Raw genomic sequence first — 25,064 nt, forward strand, 5'->3', positions numbered from 1 at the left:
TAGGAAAGGCATCCTAGCAGGAAAACAGGAATCTCCTGTTACCAACCTTCAGGACTTTAACATGAGACTAAAACAGAGACTAAAATATGTAACCATAGTCTTGTCACAAGATGGAGAAGAGAACAGAAATTCAGGGAGACGGTCCAGTCTTAGGAACCATCCTTGCAAGACAAAAACTGGCATCTATTGGAAGCTCCAGCTTCCGGAAGCCAGAGACCATATTGGCAGGCCTCTGCCTACACTGAGATATGCCCTTTAACATGAGGAAACTGAGGCACTCGCTTTTATGGGACAACCAGAGACCCTACAATCAGCGCTGGGACAGACAGGGACAAAGCCCATGAACCAGACCGGACCTGCGCACGACCTGAAAAGCCCACGCCCAAACACTCCACCTTCCTATCCGCGGCCCAGTCTCCGACACAGCTTCTTCCGGCCGAGAGGGGGCGCCTGCGCCCTCCGGCCGCGCCTGCGCGGGGAGGGCGGGTCAGCGCGCCGGCGCAGTGCGGCGGTCAGTGGCTGCGGTGATACGTTCTTCACGTCCCATAGTGTGGCCCGAGAGCAGGAAAGATGGTGCTGGATCTGGATTTGTTTCGGGTAGATAAAGGAGGGGACCCAGCCCTCATCCGAGAGACGCAGGAGAAGCGCTTCAAGGACCCGGGACTAGTAGATCAGCTGGTGAAGGCAGACGGCGAGTGGCGACGATGTAAGTACCAGGACGCTCAGGGTGTCCCACGGTTCTAATACCAACTTCATCTCTCTGATCTCGTTACCGCTCCTGAGACCACAGCTTCTGCCCCTCGTCAGTCCCCTCCCTGGTTGCGGTGACTCCGAGGCTCTCACTATCCCCTAAAACGCACGGGGCGAGCCGGGACCGTCCCACCATTTCCCTCCGCCCGGGTGGTGGGAGCTGCCTTCCATGCGTGCTCTGTGCGGCTCTCTGGTAGTCTGGGGAGGAGCATGGCGCGTGCGCATCAAGAGCTGTCAAGCCTTCCTGCGGCAAGGGTAGCCAGAAGAAAGCTAGAGCGGGAGGTTTGGGGTGGGAGGGTCCCCTTTCCTAACACCTGTCTTTGGTCGCTTTAGGTCCCTTTCTCATCTTCCGTAAGCCCCGAGTGGTGTCCCTCTAATTTGATAAGATCTAAGGCTCCAGCCTGAGACTGAGTCACGGTTGCAGCGTAATAGTTTCAGTCCACCCATATTGGAAGTATTTTGAGACTTAGGCAGCCGCTCCTGGCTAAAAACAAAGATTTCCGAGCTTTGGGGAAGGTCATCCCTCTGATCTGCAGGCATACCTGTAAGAATCGAGGAAAGACTTTTCCGTAGTTGACCGGACATGGGGAGAGAAGCGAGGTGAGGCAAGAACAAGCTTGTAACTATTAAGGCTGTTTAATTGTGATATGTGCAAGTTTTCCGGAAAAGACGTTAGCAGAGTTGGTCTAGAACCTGGAACTGATCCGGGCATCTTTCGTGAAGCTAAATAAAACCAGAGAACCCTCTGCCTATCAACCTCTGCCTGGATTAACTGGAGTAGTCACTGATTGGCTGGAAGCTGTCAAGCACATGTGACTCTTTTTTTTTTTTTTTTTTTTTTTTTGTCTGATGCAATAGGTCTGCAACCAGCTGAGGGCCAGGTTTTATGACAGCAAGCTGCAAAGGCACTTGCTATCCAAAAATGTGGTGGATTTCTATTAGGAAAATTGATTTTCCTAAATTTATCAGGGTATAGGGTAGGAAAAGAGTATTTGATTAATTCCTGTTGTCTGCTAATTCTGTAGTCTCATTCATTCTAATGTGGTATTTGACTGTGAGATCCCACCACTGATTCACATGTAAATCTGAATTTTTAAGTTGCAATGGAATTAAATGGAAGAAAAAAACTAGACTGGACACTTTTACTGAATCAGAAGTCAGACGTATCAGATTTTGTGTCAGCCGTTAAAGACTTTAAATGTGTTAGTCTCTTGTCTATAACATGCACATCCACATGAAATTCTGTCCCTTACATGATGAGTGGATATGTGGTAAAGGGATGAGTTCTTTGGGGACAAGGTTGTTTTATTCACCTGTATGTCCTAGTAGCTAGGGTATACATATACATACAGGATATACATATACACATGTATACATTTAATCCCAGTACCTAGCACTGTACCTGGTTCTTAGCAAGGGTTTGACAAAGGTTTATTGAATTCACAAATAGTTTCTTTGTTCAGGCCACTATGCCCTTCTGTATGAAAAACAGTTTATGTCGTTTATTTTCAACATACCTGTTGATTTGATTGTTTTCTACCCGACATCCCTTCCTAATACTTTCTTTGCAGCCAAAAGTTCATGATGTTTCCCAAGTCACTGGCTGCCCAAGTCGGACATCAACAGATCTTACATTGAGGTTCTTTTACGTCTGAACCTCAGATCAGAGGTTGGGGTTCTTTTGTTATTGGCTGCAACAAGGACTTGTAACCCAGAGCCACATTAAAAACTCAGATCATGTTCCCTGAATGAGGACACAGCAGGCTTCACAAGTATACCTATTTGTCTGCCTGTAGACTTGCAAGACTTGCCACGAGGGCTTTGTGTGGAACATAGATGTCTGATACAACTTGGAGTCATAGTGTCACATCAGAGTTGACCACAACTCTTCTAACTCCAAGGATTCAAACTACGATTTCTTCTTTTTAATAAAGAGTAATATGGCAAGGACACATTTGGACATCTGATGAGCATTTGTCTCGACTATTTCCAAAGCAACTATATTTCAGTGTATCTTGAAATCTGCTACTAATTACAGGAATTCTATCTAGCCTGTGCACTCCTGCACGAGATTTCTCATTACCAACTGTTGAAGTTATTTCCACTTAACCCTACTGCACATGCCTTAAGCCAGGTCCTTCTCATTGGGAGAACTTTCTAACTGCTTTCAGCTTCACCCCAGAGTCACCTAGTGCAGGGCCACATCCAGAACATGTAATCTTTTTGTAGTTTAAATCTAATCATTTTACATCCAGATTTAAGTCTTGCAGTGACATTCTTACCTTAAAGCAGCGCTGTCTGATGGAAATATAATGTGAGCCACATGTGTGATTGTAAATTTTCTGGTAGTCACTTAAAAAGGGAAAGAAAAACAAGAAATTAAAATTTTTTAAAATTTTATTTTGGAGAGAGAGTGTGCGCAAACAGGGAAGAGGAGCAGTGGGGAAAGAGAGAATCTTAAGCAGACTCCACACTCAGCACGGAGCCGGGCACAGGGCTCCATCCCATGACCCTGGGATCGTGACCTGAGCCAAAATCAAGAATTGGTCACTCAACCGAGCCATCCAGGTGCCCTAGGAAATTAATTTTAGCAAGATATTAAATTATCCAATATATAAAAAATTAATGTTCAACATGTGATCAGTATAAAAACTGAGATATTTTATATCCTTTTTCTTTTTCACAAGTCTTCAGAATCCGATGTATATTTTACATGTACAGTATATCTCAATTTGGGCTTGCCATGTTTCGTATCCTCAGTAGCCTCAGGTAGCTAGCGGCTACCATATCAGACAGTGTTGCCCTAAAGCATAAAAATGCAAATTACTTAACATAATTTACAAAGCTCCACATGTCTTCCTAGCCTCATCTTCTGTCACTCTCCAACATATGCCCTCCACTCTTTGTTCTAGCCTTGTTATGCTACCTGTATGCTCTTTCACACACCTGTGATTGTTGCCTCTTCTTGGAACACTCCTTACCAGGCTGTGCCCCCACTTCCATCAGCCCTCTTTACTAAACCAACTCTGTTCCCATAGCACTACCTCATTTGTTGAGTGTTCTCTGTATCTCATGTATCTTGTTGTGGCGTTTATACTATTTTGATATACAACCTTTCTAAGCTTATTTTTATTGAGATGTAATATATTCAGTAAAGTATGCAAATTTTAATGTGCAGCTTAATAGGTTTTATAAATCTGTATACCTGTGTAACCACCATCCAGATCAAGATCAAAGACATTTGCAGCATCCCAGCAGTCTCTCTCGTGCCCCTTCCAAAAATACCAGTATTCTGCCCTCTGTCACCATAAATTAATTTTGCCTGATTTTGGACTTAATATAAATGGGTTTACATAGCATATACACTTTTGTATGTGCCTTCTTTCTCTCAAAAGTATGCCTATAAGATTGTTCCATCTTTTCATGTGGAGCAGTGGTTGGTTCTTTTTCATTGTTGTACAGTACTCCCTTATGTAAATATACCAATCATCATATAAATACTCCAATCAGTTCTACTGATGGCCATTTGGATTACTACCGATTTAAGGGTGTTATGAATAAGGTGCTATGAACATTGTTTTGTGTGTCTCTTGGTAGACATAAGCACTCATTTCTGTTAGGTATAAGCCCCGGAGTAGAGTTGCTGAATCATGAGGTAGGGACATGTTTAGAGATAGTAGATATTACCAAATAGTTATCCAAAGTAGTCATAGCAGTGAACACTCCCACTAGCAAAAGAAGAGTTCTAGTTGTTCTACATTCTTGCCCTTAGTATTGGCAGTCTTTTTAATTTTAGCCATTCTGGTGGATTTGTAGTGGTATCTCATTGTGGTTTTAATATGAATTTTCCTGATGACTAAAGATATTGAGCACCTGTTCATAAACCTCTTAGTACTTGGATAGCCTATCTTAAGAAGTGTCTGTTCAAGGATGTTGACCAATTATTATTTGTTTGTCTTTTTCTTATTGATTTGTAGGAATTCTTTATCCATTCTGGATATAAGACCTTGTCAGATGTATGTATTGCACATATTTTCTCCCAGTTTGTGACTTGCCTCTCACTCTTTCAGTCATTTAATGAATAGAAATTAATTTTTATGAAGTCTAGTTTATTGATCTCTTCTTTATAGTTTATGCTTCCTGTGTTCTTTTTAGGAAGTCTTTTCATATCCCAAGTTCCTGAAGAGTTTCTCCAATATTTTTTCTAGAAGTTGTATTACCTTGCCTTTCACATTTAGATGGATGATTCATCTCACATTGGTTTTGGTGTATGATGTGAGATAGAGATCAAGTTCATTTTTCCCATGCAGCAAGCTAGGAATAGAAGGAACTACTTTAATCTGATAATAGGTATTTATCAAAAAGCCTATAGCTAATGTTCTTAATGATGAAGTACTGAATGCTTCTCCCCTGAGGTTGGGAACAAGACAAAGATATCTGCTATCACCACTTCTAATCCACATCATGCTAGAGGTTCTAGACAAGGCAAGAAAAAGAAATAAAGGATTGGAATAGAATGTGATGACAGATGGTAACTAGATTTACTGTGGTAATCATTTTGCAGTGTATACAAGTATCAAATCATTATGTTGTACATGTAACTAATGTAAGATATGTCAATTATACCTCAGTAAAAAAGAGAATTAAAGTGGTCATTTTTTGCAGATAACTTGATTGTGTATGCAGCATCTAAACTATTAGAATTAAATTTAGCAAGATCACTGTATGTAATGTACAGAATCAATGATATTTCTTTTTTTTTTAATTTTTAAAAACATTTTTTATGTTGGGGTGCCTGGCTCAGTCAGCTGAGCGTTGGACTTCGGCTTAGGTCATGATCTCACCACTTGCGAGTTCAAGCCCCACGTTGGGCCAGATCTGTGCTGACAGCTCAGATGCTGGAGCCTGCTTCAGATTCTGTGTCTCCCTCTCTCTGCCCCTCCCCTGCTCACGCTCTGTCTCTCTCTCTCTCAAAAATAGACACAGGATCCAAAGAGGCTGCAGGCTCTGAGCTGTCAGCACAGAGCCCAATGCAGGGCTTGAACTCATGGACCATGAGATCATGACCTGAGCCGAAGTCGGATGTTTAACCGATTGAGCCACCCAGGCGCCCCAATGATATTTCTAGATACAAATAATAATTAAAAAGCACTGATATCTAGAATACTTTTAATAAATGATGTTCAAGATCCCTGCACTGAAAACTACAAAACATTCCTGAGAAATTAAAGATAATGAAGGGATATGCTATATTCATTGATTGAAACATTCAGCATTGTTATATTATTTTTAATTGTCTTTTCTTTCTTTTCAACACCTAGCATGATATTTTCTTTTATATTGCCAGCACTTAACATAGGGCCTTGCAAATAGGGACTAAATAAAAATTTTAAAAACTTTTTATGTCAAAATAGTTACAGATTCACAGGGAGTTGCAAAAATAGTATAAGAAGGTCCTGTGTACCCTTCACCCAGTTTTCCTCAATGACGACATCTAGCATAGCTGGTACAATATAAAAGCCAAGAAATTGACATTGCCACAATTCACAGACCTTATTCAGATTTTACCAGTTTTACATGCACTTTGTGTGTGTGTGTGTGTGTGTGTGTGTGTGTGTGTGTGTGTGTGGTTCTATGTGACTTTATCCCATGTGTAAGTTTGTATAACAACTGCCACACTCAGGACAGAACGGTTCCATCACCACAGAGACCCTCTCACTGCCCCTTTGTAGTCCATTCTGTTTTCCCCTCTCCCCTCCAACCCTGGTGACCACTCTTCTGTTCCTATCTCTCTAATCAATATAAGTGAATGAGAAAGTAGTTACATCATTTTGTGCTGAAGTTTATTAGTTCAAGTTCAGCAAAACCTTAGAAAATAGCTGCCTAGGTGCTGTCTCATTTCTAGTCATCATTTCACCTATCAAAAACTTGATTTTTGCTGTATTGCTACTCAGGCTTAGATTCAAGTGGTCCAACTTTTGCTAATTAGACTAATGAAGCACAATACTAACATGCTAATTTGGGCCACAGTACCCCTATAGGCTGATTAGAGCACTGTCTTCCCCAAAAGAAACTAAAGTATAAGAAACTTACTCTCAGGGCACTTGGGTGGCTCAGTCTGTTGAGCATCCGACTTCGGCTCAGGTCGTGATCTCATGGTTCGTGAGTTTGAGCCCTGCATTGGGCTCTGCGCTGACAGCTCAGAGCCTGGAGCCTGCTTTGGATTCCATCTCCCTCTCTCTCTGCCCCTCCCATGCTCACACTCTGTCTCTCTCTGTCTCAAAAATAAATAAACATTAAAAAAAAAAATTTAAGAAACTTACTCTCAAGGCCGCAGGTGAGATTTATGTCAGAGCAAAGGGAATAACATTAACCATTTCTGGCACAAGTTCATGGGACTAGAAACAAGACTGCCCTCTTTCTAGAGTCTAGCGCATATCACATAGTTTCTTTAAGTGGATTTTAAGATAATTGAGCAAGTTATAGTTACTTGAGTTTTTTCCAGGTTTCTCAGATGTGTTATTCTACTGTGACATTATCCAGCTTGTGATACTTTATAATTTCAGTCCCAGAAGGGACTTTTCCTAGTCATCAAATGCTGAGGTAATCCTATTGTCACCACTACATGCCAACTAAATTGGGGGCTCTAAAGCTGTAAGATTTCACAGCTTCATGAGATCCTTTAGCTCTGCCTAAAGGTCCATGATTAAGAGAGGGGGATGTTTTAATTATGTGCATGTCTTTGGTATATTCTTGGATTCTTTCTTCTTCAGGCCGATTTCGGGCAGACAACTTGAACAAGCTGAAGAACCTATGCAGCAAGACAATTGGGGAGAAAATGAAGGTGAGAGAATGGTAACAGCCTTGAGAACTTGAGCAGAGGGGTTTCATCTTGCTCTTGGTTAACCCTCATGTAGTGTCTAACTTAGTACCTAATTCTAGGAGGTATTTAATTCTTAGTACCTAATTCTAGGAGATACTGAATTTCTTACCAGGGGAAAATATTTTAAAAATAAAAGAAGGAAGTGGGGAAGGGAACTAAGAGGCACCTTCAGGGAAAGGTGAGTCCATCTTCTGTCTTCAGATATGTCTTAGTCCTTTCAGGCTGCTATAACAGAGTACCATAGATTGGGCGCCTTATAAACAAGGGAAGTTTATTTCTCACAGTTCTGGAGACTAGTAAGTCCAAGATCAAGGAGCTGGCAGATTCCATGTTGGTGAGGACCCGCTTCCTGGTTCATAGGCAGGCCTCTTGTTGTATCCTCACATGATAGAAAAGAGCTCTCTGGGGTCTCTTATAAAGAGAGCACTAATCTCTTTGATGAGGGCTTTGCCTTCATGGTCTAATTTACTCTGAAAGACCCCACTTCCAAATACCATCACACAGGATTAGGTTCCAACATACAGATTTTGGGAGGACACAGACATTCAGTCTGCAGCAAGATAAGATTCTTGCCACATTGCTCATTCGTTGTCTATTTTGTTCTTTTTTTTTTTTACTTTTTTAATGCATTTTAATTCATTTTTGAGAGACAGAGTGTGAGTGGGGGAGGGGCAGAGAGAGAGAGGGAGACACAACATCTTAGTCAGGCTTCAGGCTCTGAGCTGTCAGCACAGAGCCCGATGCAGGGCTCGAACCCACGGACTGCAAAATCATGCATGACCCAAGCCGAAGTCAGACGCCCAACTGACTGAGCCACCCAGGCGCCCCATTGTCTATTTTGTTCTTATAATAAGAATATAAATTCGACCAGTAATCTTGTCCACTTATTTCTTGTTTTTTAAGTTTTTTTTAATGTTTATTTTTTAGAGAGAGAGACAGAGTCAGAGCGTGGGTGGGGGAGGGGCAGAGAATGGGAGACACAGAAACCAAAGCAGGCTCCAGGCTCTGAGCTGTTAGCACAGAGCCCAATATGGGGCTCGAACTCACGAACCGCTAGATCATGACCTGAGCTGAAGTCGGCTGCCTAACCGACTGGGCCACCCAGGCGCCCCTTGTCCAGTTATTTCTTAAGCTCAACCTACAGTGCCAGAAAGGTTTTCTTATGGTGGACTTGAGATTCTTTGTCTCAGTGTCATCGTGCTGTTTAATGAAAAGAGCACAGATAAGGAGTTCAGATCCTGGATTGCTAGCTGTGTGGCTTCAGCCAAGTACACTTCTGAGCTTCGGTTTTCTCATCTGTGAAATGTCAGTGTTAACGTTCACCTACAGAACAGAACTGGAAGAACTAAAGTTTTTAAATGTGGAGAACCTGGCACAATGCCTACAACATTGTAGTTCTTCAGCAAGTGCAAGGAACAACAGAGGGCAAGTAGTTACTGGTTTTTATCCAAAAACTCTTTCCTTGCTTGGAGAATGTTAAGTTTCAGCTTGGGCTTGCTTTGGTATCCAGAATAGTTGATGTTTTTAATCTTTCTTCAGAAATATCCTCGGGGCACCTGGGTGGCTCATCGATTGAATGTCCAACTTCGGCTCAGGTCATGATCTCACAGTTTGTGCAGTCAAGTCCCACGTCGGGCTCTGTGCTGACAGCTCAGAGCCTAGAGCCTGCTTCGGATTCTATGTCTCCCTCTCTCTCTGCCCCTCTCCTGCTGGTGCTTGTGCACTCTCTCTCTCTCTCTCTCTCTCAAAAATAAATAAATAAATAAATAAATAAATAAATAAATAAATAATCTTTTATAAATTTAAAAAAAGAATGAAAGATTTACTCATTTAAAAAAAAGTCCTCTTATCCCCTTAATCGTTTTTAAAAAATTTTTTTGAAGTTTTGTTATATTTATTAAAAAAATTTTTTTTAATGTTTATTTTTGAGAGAGAGACCACGCATGAGCGGGGGAGGGTCAGAAAGAGAGGGAGACATAGAATCTGAAGCAGGCTCCAGGCTTTGAGCTGTCAGCACAGAGCCTGACCCAGGGCTTGAACCCACAGACTGTGAGATCATAACCTGAGCTGAAGTCGGATGCTTAACCAGTTGAGCCACCCATGTGCCCCAGAATGTTTTCTTTTCTTTTTGAGAGAAAGGGAGATAGAGCATAAATGGGAGAGGGGCAGAGAAAGAGGGAGACACAGAATCCGAAGCAGGCTCCAGGCTCCAAGCTGCCAGCACAGAGCCCGATGCAGAGCTCAAACTCACAGACTGTGAGATTGTGACCTGAGCCGTTGGTTAAGTGTCTGACTTAACCAACTGAGCCACCCAAGCGCCACATCCCCTTAATCATATTTTAAAAACATATTAAATGCTCCCTAAAATCTGTCTCATTTTTAAGTTGTAAACCTTTAAACTAAACCAAAACATGAAATTTTGGAACCTGAGCTAGTAAAGAGCATAACAAAAAGAGTTCTTCCAGATTCTAGCACCTTACACTTCGTGATAATCTGAATCCTTCTCTCTAACAGTATCTTGTTACACTTTCAGCTTGTGACTGGCTGTGGAAATTGGTATCAATGATCATATAGTTTTCTTCCTTTGGGACTCATGATGCTTAATCATTTGCATGTCAGAGGCCCCATAATTATGCTAATTCCAGTGTATGCTCCTGTCTGTATTCTTTGGGGCGTATATATAGTGTCAGCCAAGTATTATCCTAGCAAGAAGATGGAAGTGTTTTCATTTGCAGTGGCATTCTTAGATCCCTTTACTGTAGTCCCGCAACGAGTGTTCTCCCTTACTGTCCATTAGAATGGTCTTAGTGCTTTAATTTGTATAGCGCTGGAAAGTATTGAAAAACCTTTTGTGTACATCTCATTTTGGTTTTAAAATTTGCTGCAAACCTAGAGTATAGTATATTTGTCAACCTTATTAAAAGGTTAAGAGAATAGGCTTAGGAAATTAAGGGGCTTTCCTAAAATCACATCGTAAGTTAGTTCCAGGCCCAGAACTTGAACTCGGAACTTGAATTTGCTACCCAGAGGAATTATCAGATAGCAAGGAGCCTCAGCCTATCTTGGCTACTAGATATGGAAAACCTTGAGATTTGAGGCCATTTTTTCCTACCTCAGTAGTCTATGCTTGTACTTAACAAAACTCATTCTGGTATTTTCAGACTTTTGCTGCTTTTTTTTTTTAAATGTTTATTTTTGAGAGAGAGACAGAGTGGGAATGGGGCAGGGACAGAGAGAGGGAGACACAGAATCCAAAGCAGGCTCCAGGCTCTGAGCTGTCAGCATAGAGCCGGATGCAGGGCTCAAACCCACAGGCTGCAAGATCGTGACCTGAGCTGAAGTTGGACACTTAACCGACTGAGCCACCCAGGCGCCCCTGGACTTTAGCCACTTTTTAAGATGAGTTTGCTTGAGTCACTGAAGGATGTGAGTTATGGTTAGCATCCTGGCTTTTCACTTTGGTGTATGTGATTGTGTAATAAATCTAAAGGATTTCTATGCTTTACCCTCGAAAGATTTGGTTCTTTCTTATGACTTGTGCAGTGGTATATAAGTTTTGTGCAGTGGTATATAAGGTTGTATAAACGTAATTGCCTATTGTTTTATGTATAGAATTTAAAGAAATCTTTAGGATATTGTACATGATTTGTAGTTGTAAAACAGGCTCTGAATCTCACCTTGTTTTTGTGCAAGTTTTGCTGAGGTTTTACATATCCTGTTATAATGGCCTTTGATAATTTTCTTTAACTCCTTTTTTTTTTTTAATTTTTTTTAATGTTTATTTATTTTTGAGAGAGAGAGTGTGAGCCCAGGAGAGGCAGAGAGAGAGGGAGACACAGAATCCGAAGCAGGCTCCAGGCTCCGAGCTGTCAGCACAGAGCCCAACGGGGCTCGAACCCATGAACTATGAGATCATAACCTGAGCCAAAGTCAGACGCTCAACCGACTGGTCCACCCAGGCGCCCCTAGCTCTTTTTTTTTTTTTTAAATTTATTTATGTATTTTGAGAGACAGAGAGTGAGTGGGGGAGGGGCCGAGAGAGGGAGAGAGAATCCAGTGCAGGCTCTGCACTGTCAGTGTGGAGCCAGATGCAGGGCTCAAACTCGAATCAAGAGATTATGACCTGAGCCAAAACCGAGAGTCAGACACTTAACTGACTGAGCCACCCAGGTGTCCCTTACTGCTTTTCATTTGGGAAGAGTTAGACTCCTAAAATGATTTTCTTCATGGCTCTGGGCAAGGATTGGAAACGATTTGGCAGACTATCATAAAGAACAGGAGAAGAGAAACCAGAGAGGAGAAAACCTAGCCCTGGGCACATTCTGCCGTTTTGCCACACTGCATTGATTGCTTTAAACTTAGTTGCAGATTTGGTGACTTTTTTCCTTAAAAATTTTGTTTTCCTTGGCATCCTAATATTCTATCATCACATCCATTTTTTCCCTTTACCCCCGGTGCTCAACGCTGGGATTGTTCTTAGCAAGTTGACCAGAATTCACAAATTCACACCCAGGCACCTGCCCCACCACTGAGCAATGGTATGAGCATTTCCACACATTCTTGGTGTCCATAACCCCTCATGTCCAGGGCAGACATTCTTCTCACGTTCCTGTTGGTGTCAGCCCTCTGACCCCGATGGGTTAATTGATCTGGCGAGGATCAAAAAACTAGAGAGTGGTAGAATAAGGACTTGAAACTTTGATTTCTCACTTCCAGTTTACTAAATTTTCCTCTTATGTGTTGCAGCTTTTAGATTAGTTTATATACTAATTTGGTGTGCGCTTCTAAAACTATGTCAAAATTTTTCTTTCATTTAATATATTGTTTTGTTTTGTTGTCCCTGCAGAAAAAAGAGCCAGTGGGGGATGAGTCCATTCCGGAGGATGTATTAAATCTTGATGACCTCACTGCAGACACTTTAGCTGTAAGTTATTGTCCTTTCCTTTTCTAGGCTGGATTTCTGTTCTTTCATTGTAACTTTATTCCCAGACAAGCAAGTGCTCACACTCTGCCCCACATAGCACTGTGCACCGTTGAATGTGTGCAGCGGGAAGTGGCCCCGTCCGCTCTTGTTGTACTCTCCACCTGAGTGTTTGTTACATCGCAGAGATGGAGACAGATGGAATGGAAAAGTTGAGAGTAGGAAGAAGAGAAAAAAGGAATTGAGCTATGTTTGGTTTATAGAACCTGTTTTCACAAAGTCCAGGAATTTTTCAGTCTGCTGGAATTCGCTAAATATTCCCAACACTGAACCTAGGGGAGTAATTTTGAGGTTTTTTAGTCATCGAACCTTTTCTTAAAACCTGTAACACAAAAGCATAGCAAGGGAATAAATACACAAAAGCAGAGTTGCTGCACTTGAAGGGCTAGGTTGGGGGTGCTATTCCTGTCCAGGCCAACCTGCTAAGGGCTCCCCAGCCCCAAGAAATCAGTTTGAAACACTTGGAAGAAGGAATACAAAATAAGCTTAAGACAGGGTCTCTTGCTCCTAACAAATTTATAATCTTTCTAGGGAACAGTTAAATGTAGTATGTAAGAGTGCTAAGTTGTTTTAATTAGGAATAGAAGGTACAAGTTGTTTTTTTTTTTTTAAATGTTTGTTTATTTGAGAGAGAGAGACAGAGACAGAAACAGAGACAGATCATGAGCAGGGGCAGGGGCAGAGGGAGAGGGAGACAGAATTTGAAGCAGGCTCTGGGATCTGAGCTGTCAGCACAGAGCCCGAAGCAGGCTTGAACTCATAAACTGTGAGATCATGACCTGAGCTGAAGTCAGACACTCAACCCACTGAGCCACTCAGGCACCCCTAGAAAGTACAGGTTAAGGGAAAGAGCTCTTACAAGAGCTACAATATTAAAACCCCTGAGATATATTGGAATGAGAAGAATGGCCAGAATTTATCCATCTCTGCCTTAGGTACCCCAAAAGAAAATGCCAATGAGTTTTTAAGGGCAAGATTGTGTGTGTGTGTGTGTGTGTGTGTGTGTGTGTGTGTGTGTGAGAGAGAGAGATAAACTGGTTCTTTGAAAGCCTTCATTGTTAATTTTTAAAATGCTGTCACAAGGATTGTCATTAGAGCACAATAGGGCAGCAGAATCTTATTCCTGCTGTATCCTTGACCTGCTGTGGCCTGAGTACTGGCCTGGCCTGTTCATCTACAGAACCTGAAAGTCTCACAAATCAAAAAAGTCCGGCTCCTCATCGATGAAGCCATCCTAAAATGTGATGCGGAGCGGGTAAAGTTGGAGGCAGAGCGGTTTGAGAACCTCCGAGAGATAGGGAACCTTCTGCATCCCTCTGTGCCCATCAGCAATGACGAGGTAGGTGTGGGTGTCACAGCAGGTGGCTGCCTCCACTGCTCGCCTCTGTTGGGGATGGGGCGGGGCGGGAGGAGGACAGGGAAATGCTGGCACTCTCTGTATAATATGCCTTGTGTCAGAAGCTGGCTTTTTGTAAAATTCACTCTGCCCACCAATTGAGAATTGAAAGAGTCAGATCCTTGTCTGATCGGGAAGTAGCAGAGACAGCAGGTAGGAGGAGACTCCTGGCACAGAAATCTCTTCTAAATCGGGCTGCTGTCCTCCACTGCGTGTTGCCCGTGGTAGCAGCGGGTCCTGTGGGAGGGATCTGCTAAATCAACCTCACCCCTCACCCACACCCTGCTGAGAAGCTGCAGGTTGAAGGGAAATCTGCATGATAAAAGTTTCCTGCTGAGTGGGAGCTTCCCCAGCACAAAGCTGCTCTGAGCCCAGCCTTTGTTCCCCGACACCCCAGCCGTGGCTAGGCCCATCTGTGCCTCTTTCATTCATTCCCTGGTGAACGAGTGTTAAACTCACTGCTGCCTGGGGTGGGAGACTCGGGAGGTCAGGGCCCTGAGCCCGCCCTCGTGTGGCCCCAGGACCAATGAGAACCTGGGAAAAAAAAAAAATCTACATTCTCCTCTGCACCCCAGGCAATGCTGATTGGGGGGGAGGGGGTTGTCCTGTTGCGGATTTTCTAGGAGTCCTTTAAAAGGGTAAAAAAATGTGAGAAAAAGACCTCTTAGAAATTCATGATTTCAGTTCCATGGCTATAATTGCTTCTAGGAATTTGTGAATTATTATTTCTCTATTGAGCACAGATTCTCTAGCAAATTCCCTTCCCTATTTTCTGTACACAATGACCAAAGCCTAGTGTTTGAGTTCAGCAGTAGTTTCACAAAGCTCTAGGTTGTTCTTAGAATGAGGTGTGGAAAGGTGGAGGTTGCGGGGTTCAGTGATTGTGCATCTTTCTCTCCTGTTCTTGTTTTCCTTAGGATGCAGACAACAAAGTCGAGAGGATCTGGGGTGACTGTACGGTCAGGAAGAAGTACTCTCACGTGGACCTGGTGGTGATGGTAGATGGCTTTGAAGGCGAAAAGGGGGCCGTGGTGGCTGGAAGTCGAGGGTACTTCCTGAAGGTAAGAGTCAGGAACCCATAGCGATGGGATTATAAAAAAGGAGCTAAAAACAATATGTGCAGAAAACATAACCTACTTAAAGAAGCCCACAAATCCAGCACTTGTTCTTGCCTTTCTTCTGCACACTTACTGGCAGTAGATGCAGTTCTCTTTCTGAGCCAGGAAAGTGCTTATCAGGATCCCCTAGAACAAAAGCCACTAAGTGACCCTCTGTTATGAATATATGTTGCACTGACTGAATCACAACAGTCTGCTTTTAAGGAGCTTAGTGTACTTGGACCAGCAGACAACAAAGTTGAGCCCAAGTCAATGAGTGCTGGGGTGTGAATAAGCCCAGAGGACTATGAGAACAGGTAGGTAGAGGCAACAAACCCAGAGTAGTTGGGACAGAGGGCAGATAAATTCAGGGAAGACTTCCAGAGGAACATGGGAAAATAATTTTGGAGATACTGTACATATATACACACACATAAACATGCTCTCCATACACACATGAGTCCAGTGTCATGAGAGTTACTGCAAGAAAGTCCTCCTGTGCACCCTGGACAAAGAATCCTTTTTGCCTCGCTTTGTTTCTCCTTACAGTGTGCCTAGATGATGTGCTAGGCATTGATGTTAAGAAGGAATCTCTTGGGTCAACTGTTGGGGTTCACGGTCTTTGCTGGCCTCCTGTGTGTCCCCAGTTGCCTCTGAGTGTTAAGTTCTAGCAGATAAACATGATGGCGATAGAACCCAATCACACAGTGCCGTGTCTCTGCTCCTATAGGGGGTCCTGGTATTCCTGGAACAGGCGCTCATCCAGTATGCCCTTCGCACTTTGGGGAGTCGGGGCTACACTCCCATTTATACTCCCTTTTTCATGAGGAAGGAGGTCATGCAGGAAGTGGCACAGCTCAGCCAGTTTGACGAAGAACTGTATAAGGTGAGTAAGCCTGGGGCAGTGTGGCAGAATGCCTTAAGTTACAACGTTTAACTTCAAAGATACAGAGCAGTGCTGACCAGTGGAACTTGCTGCGATGATGGAAATATTCTGTATCATGGCTGTTGAGCACTTAAAATGTGGCTAGTACATGGGGCGCCTGGCTGGCGCAGTCGGTTAAGCGTCCGACTTCAGCCAGGTCACGATCTCGCGGTCCGTGAGTTCGAGCCCCGCGTCGGGCTCTGGGCTGATGGCTCAGAGCCTGGAGCCTGTTTCCGATTCTGTGTCTCCCTCTCTCTCTGCCCCTCCCCTGTTCATGCTCTGTCTCTCTCTGTCCCAAAAATAAATAAACGTTGAAAAAAAAAATTTAAAATAAAAAATAAAAATAAAAAAAAAATAAAATGTGGCTAGTACAATTTTAATCTTTGTTAAATTTTACCTTAAATAGCTATATGTGTCTAGTGGCTACCATACTGGACAGTGCATTCATAGAGTCTATATTATCTTTCCCCAGATAATCTGTATGATTTATCTAAATTGAGCATACTTTAATACCATGGGCTTTGAAAAGAAGCACATTTTTGAGTGCTTGGGACAAAAGAAAATTATAGAAGTGGCTGATCTTCCTGTATCCTCCTACTCTTAGCCCCAGAGTAGTTGCTTCTGGAGGGTGAGACATATTTTCCTTGGGATGGATGTGGCTTCCGGGTTGTGCCTCTTTCCCAATCATGGACCATCTCAGGGAGAGCCAGAGCTATTCACGTTGAGAGTCAGAGGGTCGTTCTGATGAGCTGACTCCAACACCAGCTGTGGCACCCGCAGTCTGCCTAGCATGTAGAATTTCTAGAGTGTCTCTGCTAACAGCTGCCCCTCACAGCATAGTCCACTTTTCACTTGTCCCCCGTCCTCCTTCTGTGAGAAGGGGGCCACTTTGCTCCTACTGGGAAGGAGGTAGACAATGCTCTTGGGCTCACTTGACTTATCTTAGGTAGAGAGAGGAGTTGAATAGTTAGAACTTCTTCCCACTGGGTCCTATTGATGACTTCTAGTTAGGCTTTCATTCAAGATGCATTGGGAAACAAAATGTTTTCTAAACTCTGATCATTAGTGTAACCTTGATGTCCTGCCTCTCTTCTCTTTCTTTCTTTTAATTTTTTTAAATTAAAATTTTTTACAGGTTTATTTTTGATAACGTGTGCACACACACAGGTTGGGAAGGACCAGAATGGGGGGTGGGAACGGAGGATGCGAAGCCTGCTCTGTGCCGACATCAGAGAGCCCAATGCAGGGCCCGAACTCACAAACTATGAGTTCGTGACCTGAGTGGAAGTCGGACACTTAACTCAGGAGCCCCTTCCCTTTCTTTCTTTCTTTCTTTTAATGAGGAGAGGAATGTGTTCATGTATCAGCTGAAACCGGTTTTCTCTTTTCTTTTTTTCCTTATCTCAACCCCAAGATTGGATAATCACTAACAGAGCTTTAGAAGGATGCCCTTCAGGTAACACCAGGGAGAAGCTTATACGGAGGATTACGAGAGGCACACTAGGTGGCAAGTGCCCTTTATGTTTCCTGCATTCTCCCTCCCTCTCTTTTCCGGATGCTTCTTGGATCCATATACAGGGAGAGTCACGGGTCTCAGTAGTGAGAGTCTGGGCTGGCACTTCTTGCCTAATAACCTCAGTGTGTGAATTCTCTGGAGCAGCGTTGTCCAGTAGAACTCTCTGCAGTGATGGGAATGTTCTGTATCTACTATCCAGTTTGGCAGCACCAGCCACATGTGGCCATCAAACACTTGAAATGTGGCTAGTGCAAGCCAAGGAACTAAATTTTAATTTAATTAATTAATTTTTTTTTTAAATTTTTTAATGTTTATTTATTTCTGAGACAGAGAGAGACAGAGCCTGAGTGGGGGAGGGGCAGAGAGAGAGGGGGACACAGAATCCGAAGCAGGCCCCAGGCTCTGAGCTGTCAGCACAGAGCCTGACTCGGGGCTCGAACTCACAGACTGCGAGATCATGACCTGAGCCAAAGCCGGACGCTCAACCAACTGAGCCACCCAGGCGCCCCAAAATTTTAATTTAATTTAAAGAGCCATTGGGGCGCCTAGGTGGCGCAGTCGGTTAAGCGTCCGACTTCAGCCAGGTCACGATCTTGCGGTCCGTGAGTTCGAGCCCCGCGTCAGGCTCTGGGCTGATGGCTCGGAGACTGGAGCCTGTTTCTGATTCTGTGTCTCCCTCTCTCTCTGCCCCTCCCCCGTTCATGCTCTGTCTCTCTCTGTTCCAAAAATAAATAAACGTTGAAAAAAAAAAAATTTAAAGAGCCATTGGTGGCTAGTGGCTATACTGTATTAGACTGCATAGCTCTGGAGTTTTTCTATGTTGTATGTGGGTAGCCTCATAAGAGGCTAAATTCCCATGGTCAAGTAGCAACGTAGTCTTCCGGGTCCCCCAGCACTAACCCAGAGGAAGTTTCCTCTCTCCTTTTTTTAAAATTAAAATAATACCACATGACAAAGTTTGGAAATGATGGGGAGAAATCATCATCTTTCCCAATTCCTAATACAACAGTTGACATTTTTAATATCCTTTTGGGGGCTTTTTTCATACATCTATCATTTTCCACTACTTCTAATCACAATGTATATAGATTGCCTCAGCATTACATCAAAATCATTTTTCAGTGTTACTTCGTGGTCTTCATGACCATCATTTTTTAATGGTTACATAATATTACATGGCTGTGATGTAGGATTGTTGGCTCTTCCCTTGTTGAAATATTTAGGGGGGGGCTTCCTTTTTTGCCATCATTAAGTCATGTTACAATGAACTTTGCCCTGTTTCTACCTTTTTTTCTTCTGCGTTACTTTCTTCAGCTGAACACCAAAATGATTCTTCAAGGAGAATAATCCTAGACTAACTCACAAGCACCCCGAAAGCAGAGCCCGGGTCTCCTTTTGCCCAGCAGTGGCAAACTTGGCACTTCGTAAACACCTAACAAACATTTGGCAAGTGGATTCATTTATATTGCTACCAGCACAGCCAACCGTCATTGGCCACTGTACGTTATTCATAAAGGTCTCATTTATTAGATAACAAAATATTATCAGAATATCTTACCTCCTTTTAATTTGCATTTCTTTGATCTCTGCTGGGGATCCCCTTTTGGAGTGACCTGTTCCCTCTTTTGTCTTTTTAGCTTCCCCTGCTCACTTCCAGGCAGGGATTGAAGTCAGTTCTCCCCATCCCATCACTCAAATCTTCCCTGTGGTTTCTTCTAGCTGAGGTCCTCACCCCTCACTCTTAACTAATAGAGGTCCCTCCTCCTACAGGTGATTGGCAAAGGCAGTGAAAAGTCGGATGACAACTCCTATGATGAGAAATACCTGATTGCCACATCAGAGCAGCCTATAGCTGCTCTGCACCGGGACGAGTGGCTGCGGCCCGAGGATCTGCCAATCAAGTATGCCGGCCTGTCCACCTGCTTTCGCCAGGAGGTGGGCTCCCATGGCCGAGACACCCGCGGCATCTTTCGAGTCCATCAGTTTGAGAAGGTGAGTGGTCAGGTCAGGGTGAGGAGTAGGACCCTTCCATGCATCTCTCCGGGGTGGTTAGAGGAGAGGCACAATCTATGTTACTCGGACCCACCCCAGCTTCGCTCTTCTCTCTCGCCGCCTACATCTGTTTCTGCCTAAGAAGCGCGTGCTGGAGTGGCTGTGAGCACAGACTCTGGAACCAGGCTGCCTGAGTCCCAGCGCCAGCTCCAACACTTAGCAGCTGTGTAACCTTGAACAAATTGCTTCTCCTCTCTGTGCTCAGTTTTCTCCTCTGCAAAAGGAGGATAATAATAGCACGTCCCTCATTAGGCCTGCGGTGAGGATTCAACTAGTTGATGGGATAAAGTACTTAGAACAGTACCTGGCGTGCACAGGACAAGAGCTCCACGTAGCATTTGTTCTTGCGGCCCCAGTCCAGTCCAGCGCCAACCTCGTGTGGGGCCCCAGCCTCACCTGACTCCCAGGGGTGTGGGAAGAGGTCTTCACTGCAAAGATATCTCCCGCTTCAGCCCTGTCCTGTCGTCACGGTCTCCTTGGGTCCTCCTCTGCAGATTGAACAGTTTGTCTACTCGTCACCACACGACAACAAGTCATGGGAGATGTTTGAAGAGATGATTGCTACCGCAGAGGACTTCTACCAGTCTTTGGGGATCCCTTACCACATTGTGAATATTGTCTCAGGTATCAGCATCCCTTTCCCGCGTCGCACAAACACCACCCTCACCAGCAGGGCTGCCACACAGAGCAAAATAGCTCACGATCCAATTAATTGCCACATTAAAACATCACACTCTTATCACTTGGGAGTGTTTGGTGATAAGAATATCTGGGCGTGATTTCACTTCTGGGGAGAGGATGTAAATTAAGGAATTCTGCAGGTTTGCTAAAGGTCAGTCTTGTGAAATCCCATCCCTCCTTCATGAATTCTAGGGGTTTTCCCTTACAGGTTCTTTGAATCATGCTGCCAGTAAGAAGCTTGACCTGGAGGCCTGGTTTCCGGGCTCCGGAGCCTTCCGTGAGTTAGTCTCCTGTTCTAACTGCACAGACTATCAGGCTCGCCGGCTCCGAATCCGATACGGGCAAACCAAGAAGATGATGGACAAGGTAGACGGCCCCTGGGGAGGCAGGAAATAGGGCCCTTGTGCAGAATAGGTCCATCTTATTTCTCAGTCCTTGGAGTATGTTCTATCCCAGCATCATAGGAAAATCTGAGCTTCTCAGTCTAGACCAAAAAGGGAACCTGAAAGTGACTTCTACTGAATCAGGACTGAGTCTATGTATGTATGTATGTATGTATGTATGTATGTATGTATGTATTTTTTTAAGTTTATTTATTTTGAGAGAGAGAGAGAGAGAGAGTGTGTGTGTGTGTGTGTGTGTGTGTGTGCGCGCACATGCATGGGAGAGGGGCAGAGAGAAGGAGAAGAGAGAATCCCAAGCAGTCTCCATGCTGTCAGTGCAGAGCCCGATGTGGAGCTCAGTCTCCTGAACAGAACTGTGAGATCATGACCTGAGCTGAGATCAATAATCAGACCCAACTACCCAACCACCCAGGCGTCCCAGGACTGAGTCCTTTAAAAAAATTTTTTAATGTTTTTTTTTGAGAGAGAGAGAGACAGCAGGGGAGAGGCAGATAGGGAGACACAGAATCTGAAGCAGGCTCCAGGCTCTGTACTGTCAGCACAGGGCCCGACACGGGGCTCAAACCCACAAACTGTGAGATCATGGCCTGAGCAAGGTCAGATGCTTAACCAACTGAGCCGCCCAGGTGCCCTGAGTCCTTTTAGATAGAAACCTGAATCTAGCTCTATTCTACAAGGTAATTCTAGCTTTTCTCTTTTGGACTTTGTTTTCTGTGACTCCAGATAAAGGATAATCGCCATTTGTCTATAGAAAACAAGTTGAAGGCAGTGTCTTCCCTCTCACCAAAGAAGGTCTGGGTTTGTAGACTTATCTCTTCAAACCCAGTTCTCAGGCCCTAATGTTTTCCAAGTCTTGAAGGGACTTGAAAGGGGTAAAAGGGAGAGGCCCCTTGTTAGTTTCCTCCTCCCCCTAAAGGGCCTGGCTCTCCTCCATTTGCTGGGGCCTACCACTTGTCGCTCATGGAGACCTAAGGAATCTTAATTCAAATCCAGGAAAAGATCAATAATGATTTTGATTTGGAAATCTACAGTTGGGAAGTCTGGCTGAGTGGGTGGTTCCTGGTCATGAGTAAGACCAGGCTGAGTTTCGTGTTCCCTGTGGGGACCCTGTCTTCACAGGTAGAGTTTGTCCACATGCTCAATGCCACGATGTGCGCCACCACTCGCACCATCTGCGCCATCCTGGAGAACTACCAGACAGAGAAGGGCATTGTTGTGCCTGAGAAATTGAAGGAGTTCATGCCGCCAGGTAAAACTCCCTGCCCGGCCATCTTCCTCCTCTTCTGTCTTCATACTCTTCTGCATGGCAAGCCCCTTTCAGAATGTACCAGCTTTTCTTGTTCCCAATCTCTGCCTATCCTCTGGTGCTAGGCGTTACAGGGGGCAAAGTTGAAAGAGTAGCCAGTACAGGTATGACATTCAAGTGCAGCTAAAATTCAGACTGGGGAAGAAAAGAATTAATGAAACCAGTTGCCATCGTGGGTGCCCTTTTGTTCATAGGGATCGTTGTCTTGTGGAACTCTCCCCAGAGGTCCTTGGGCTTTGACTCCTGAGATACGATAGGTTATTTGATTGGCTCTCTTCTTCCAGGTCTCCAAGAACTGATCCCTTTTGTGAAGCCTGCCCCCATTGACCAGGAGCCATCAAAGAAGCAGAAGAAGCAGCATGAGGGCAGCAAAAAGAAAGGGGCAGCAAGAGATGTCCCCCTAGAAAGCCGGCTGCAGAACATGGAGGTCACTGATTCTTGAACATTCCTTCCTCCCGGCTTGTCAGGCTTTTGTTTCTGTCAGCTGGGATCTCAGAACCTGCCCACGGGCAGGGAAGCCAAGCACCCACTCGTCCCCGCCCCATCTGACTGCATTGCTAAAAGGGGATCAGTCTGCCGTGTACAACACAACGTTCCTGTCTCTTTGCATGGGCATAGGATCCAATCACTGATGACTGATGAAACCATGTAATAAACCATCTCTGGGGAAGGCTAGGACTATTCACAGTCTTCTGCCCAGGGCTCGAACCCTGTCTCTGACAGTTGTCCCTGGAACCACACTTCTGCTTTTCCTTCTAAAGAAGGCTGTTCCATTTAGCAAGTCAGACAACCTTTGAGAAGGTAGGTGAAGGCAGGGGTAGATTAGGAAGGGCTCTAGGGGAGAGTGAAAACTTTGTCTTAGACACACAAACTTGCAGAAGGGCCAGATCCTCCTCTGTAAATCTGACCCTGCTTAAAAGCGGTTAGGTAAGACTAGCTTAGAGGCCAGAGTTGACATAAAAAGCCTCACGGTGCTTCTGTTCCCTAGGATGGGCTCCATGGGAAGGGCAGGAGGCTGTGAAACCACAGGAAAGATGAGACTGTGTTTAATCCCACAGTCCCCAGATTCAGGAGCACAAGTTGGAGCCTTATTAACACCTGCTTCTCTTGCCCAGTCACCCCCAAGTGGGAGACCAACCAGAAGAACAGAAGGGAGGGAGGAAGGGTATTTTCTCCTTTCTCTGGTGCTCCCTCTGTTGCCCTAATGGCCAGTTGACCATTTCCCTGGGGAGGGTGATGGTTAGGCTTTTTATTTGCTGCCTTTCATCTGCAGTGTACAAACACTTCACTTTAATAACACCTTATGTTAGTATAGTGCTTCTCTTCTAGGAGCCTAACAGACTTCCTATACTGATCTCTTTTATCTTTGTGACAGTCCCAGACAAGAGGGTGGGGACATGATTATACGTCTTCCATTGTACAGAAGACAGGGTACCAGGCGAGTAAGGGAGATGAGACAACATGACCAGGTGGGAGCCAGGAGTCCCTACTTCTCAGCAGTGCTCAGTGCCTATTGTGTTTCTTTGGAAGATGAGGGCATGGCTCCGAACTGGCCTGTCATTTAGGAGCCTTTACTTGATCTCCACGCCCTTAGTCCCTAAGCAGCAACTTCCCCAGGCCTGCCTGAGCTTGGCACCCAGGAAGGAGGCTGTGTGCTGGTCTTCCACTAGGGACTTGGGACTGATCCTGTTCATCTTGCTACTGGAAACCCTGTCGGACTGGGCCACCCATAAGGATGACCACGGTGACTTTCCTGCCACCAGGTAGGCTCCACCAGCCTGCCTCTACTGTAGCCCATTGCCCTCTGCTCTGGGATAACAAAGCCAGGGCAAGGGGATGAAAGAACAAACTGCTCCCCACCACACACACTTCCCCGTTTGAAAAGCCTACTGGGCTTTAGGGTCAGAAACTTTCAAGTGGCTCTGAACACCCCCAGCTAGCCCTAGAGGTCCCTATACTTGCCTCCTCTGCACTCTCCTACCTTCTTCTGCTCTTGGTGCCTGTGACCTTCCTTCCACCAGGAGGCACTGCTTTTCTCCATGCCCTAAAAGTACCCTGGGAGGGCAGTTGCTGGGGCTCTGAGCCTGTAGGGACCTGGCCTGGCTTCTGGCTGCCCTGACCCTGACTCCCTCTCTGCGCTGGCTGACATACGTTCTCACCTGACCAGTTTTCTGGAGCCTTTGGCACCTGGAACCTAGACTGCCTATTGCTTTATGCAGAGAGAGCCTCCTGCTCTATGCTGTTGGCTGCCCAGCTTCCCACACCAGCCCTCTCCTACCTGCCCAATGGCTGGGTAAATGCGGACAGGCCTGGGAGCCTGTGTAGTGAAAAGGAATGAGTGGAGGCCTGGAAAGTAGCCGATGTGTGGCCCAACTCGTCTGTTAGCGGGAAGTCTGTATTCCTTTCTTACTGATGGAGCCGGAGGAGAAAAAACATAGTTGTGAAGGAAAGGATGACCCTGCGGCTGAGGTCCTTCCCTCAGGTCACACAAGAACATGCCAGTAGGTGGGCACACATGGGCAAACACACGCATTTACTGAGTGCTCACTCTGTTCCAGGCACGATTAAGAACAGGGCTTACAGGAAGAATGGGACACAGTCCTTGCTCTCAAAGAACTCCCAGTCATTAGGAAAGGTGTGGCTTGCCTGCTCCAGAGTGAGCTGAAAACCAGACTCCTTCCCTCCCGGGAGCAGTGGGATGGACCTGATGCAAGCCTTGTTTAGGATGGGAAGGCTGGCCTGGACGTGAGCACTTGGGAACTGTCCCAGATAACCTTGACTCCACCCTGGCAGTTGCCTCCGCAACCCACAGCTGATGCCCTCATCCCTGGCATCTTGACCTGCCCCATCTCCAACCTCAGCTACCCAGGTTACCTCAGTTGGCAAACAACCCCACAGGCCTGGTGGAGTGAGTCAGAGCCCTGGGTCCTTCACCAACCCTTGGTTCCCACACCCAGGAATTCAGGGCCCAAAAAGCAGGTCTGGGTGCTTCAGGCAAGAGAGAGGAGGCACCTGGTCTCTCTACCAGGAGACAGGGACAGCTAGAAGCCAGACTTTCAGAACGCAATTCTAA

The 25,064-nt window shown here is 45.0% G+C and overlaps 1 protein-coding gene and 1 long non-coding RNA gene across 3 annotated transcripts in view; one reads left to right on the forward strand and one right to left on the reverse strand.

Moving 5' to 3' along the window:
- The window catches only part of LOC121027619 (uncharacterized), a 40,614-nt gene extending 40,036 nt beyond the window's left edge, over nt 1–578 (reverse strand). For both annotated transcript variants that reach the window (XR_005788826.1, XR_005788825.1), the window contains exon 1: nt 396–578. This is a non-coding gene — a long non-coding RNA (uncharacterized LOC121027619). The remainder of the gene's footprint in view (nt 1–395) is intronic.
- Nucleotides 571–22,704, forward strand: SARS1 (seryl-tRNA synthetase 1). Its single transcript, XM_040471199.1, has 11 exons — nt 571–706; nt 7,524–7,594; nt 12,480–12,557; nt 13,795–13,953; nt 14,928–15,071; nt 15,838–15,993; nt 19,319–19,540; nt 20,095–20,224; nt 20,490–20,647; nt 21,805–21,934; nt 22,276–22,704. Exons 1-11 carry the CDS (start codon nt 571–573, stop codon nt 22,431–22,433), a joined length of 1,542 nt encoding a protein of 513 aa, XP_040327133.1. The 3' UTR covers nt 22,434–22,704.
- The last annotated feature ends 2,360 nt before the right edge of the window (nt 22,705–25,064 follow it).

This window comes from Herpailurus yagouaroundi, unplaced genomic scaffold (genome assembly GCF_014898765.1).
Source record: "Herpailurus yagouaroundi ecotype Mexico unplaced genomic scaffold, PumYag 77, whole genome shotgun sequence".
NCBI classification, from domain to species: domain Eukaryota; kingdom Metazoa; phylum Chordata; class Mammalia; order Carnivora; family Felidae; genus Herpailurus; species Herpailurus yagouaroundi.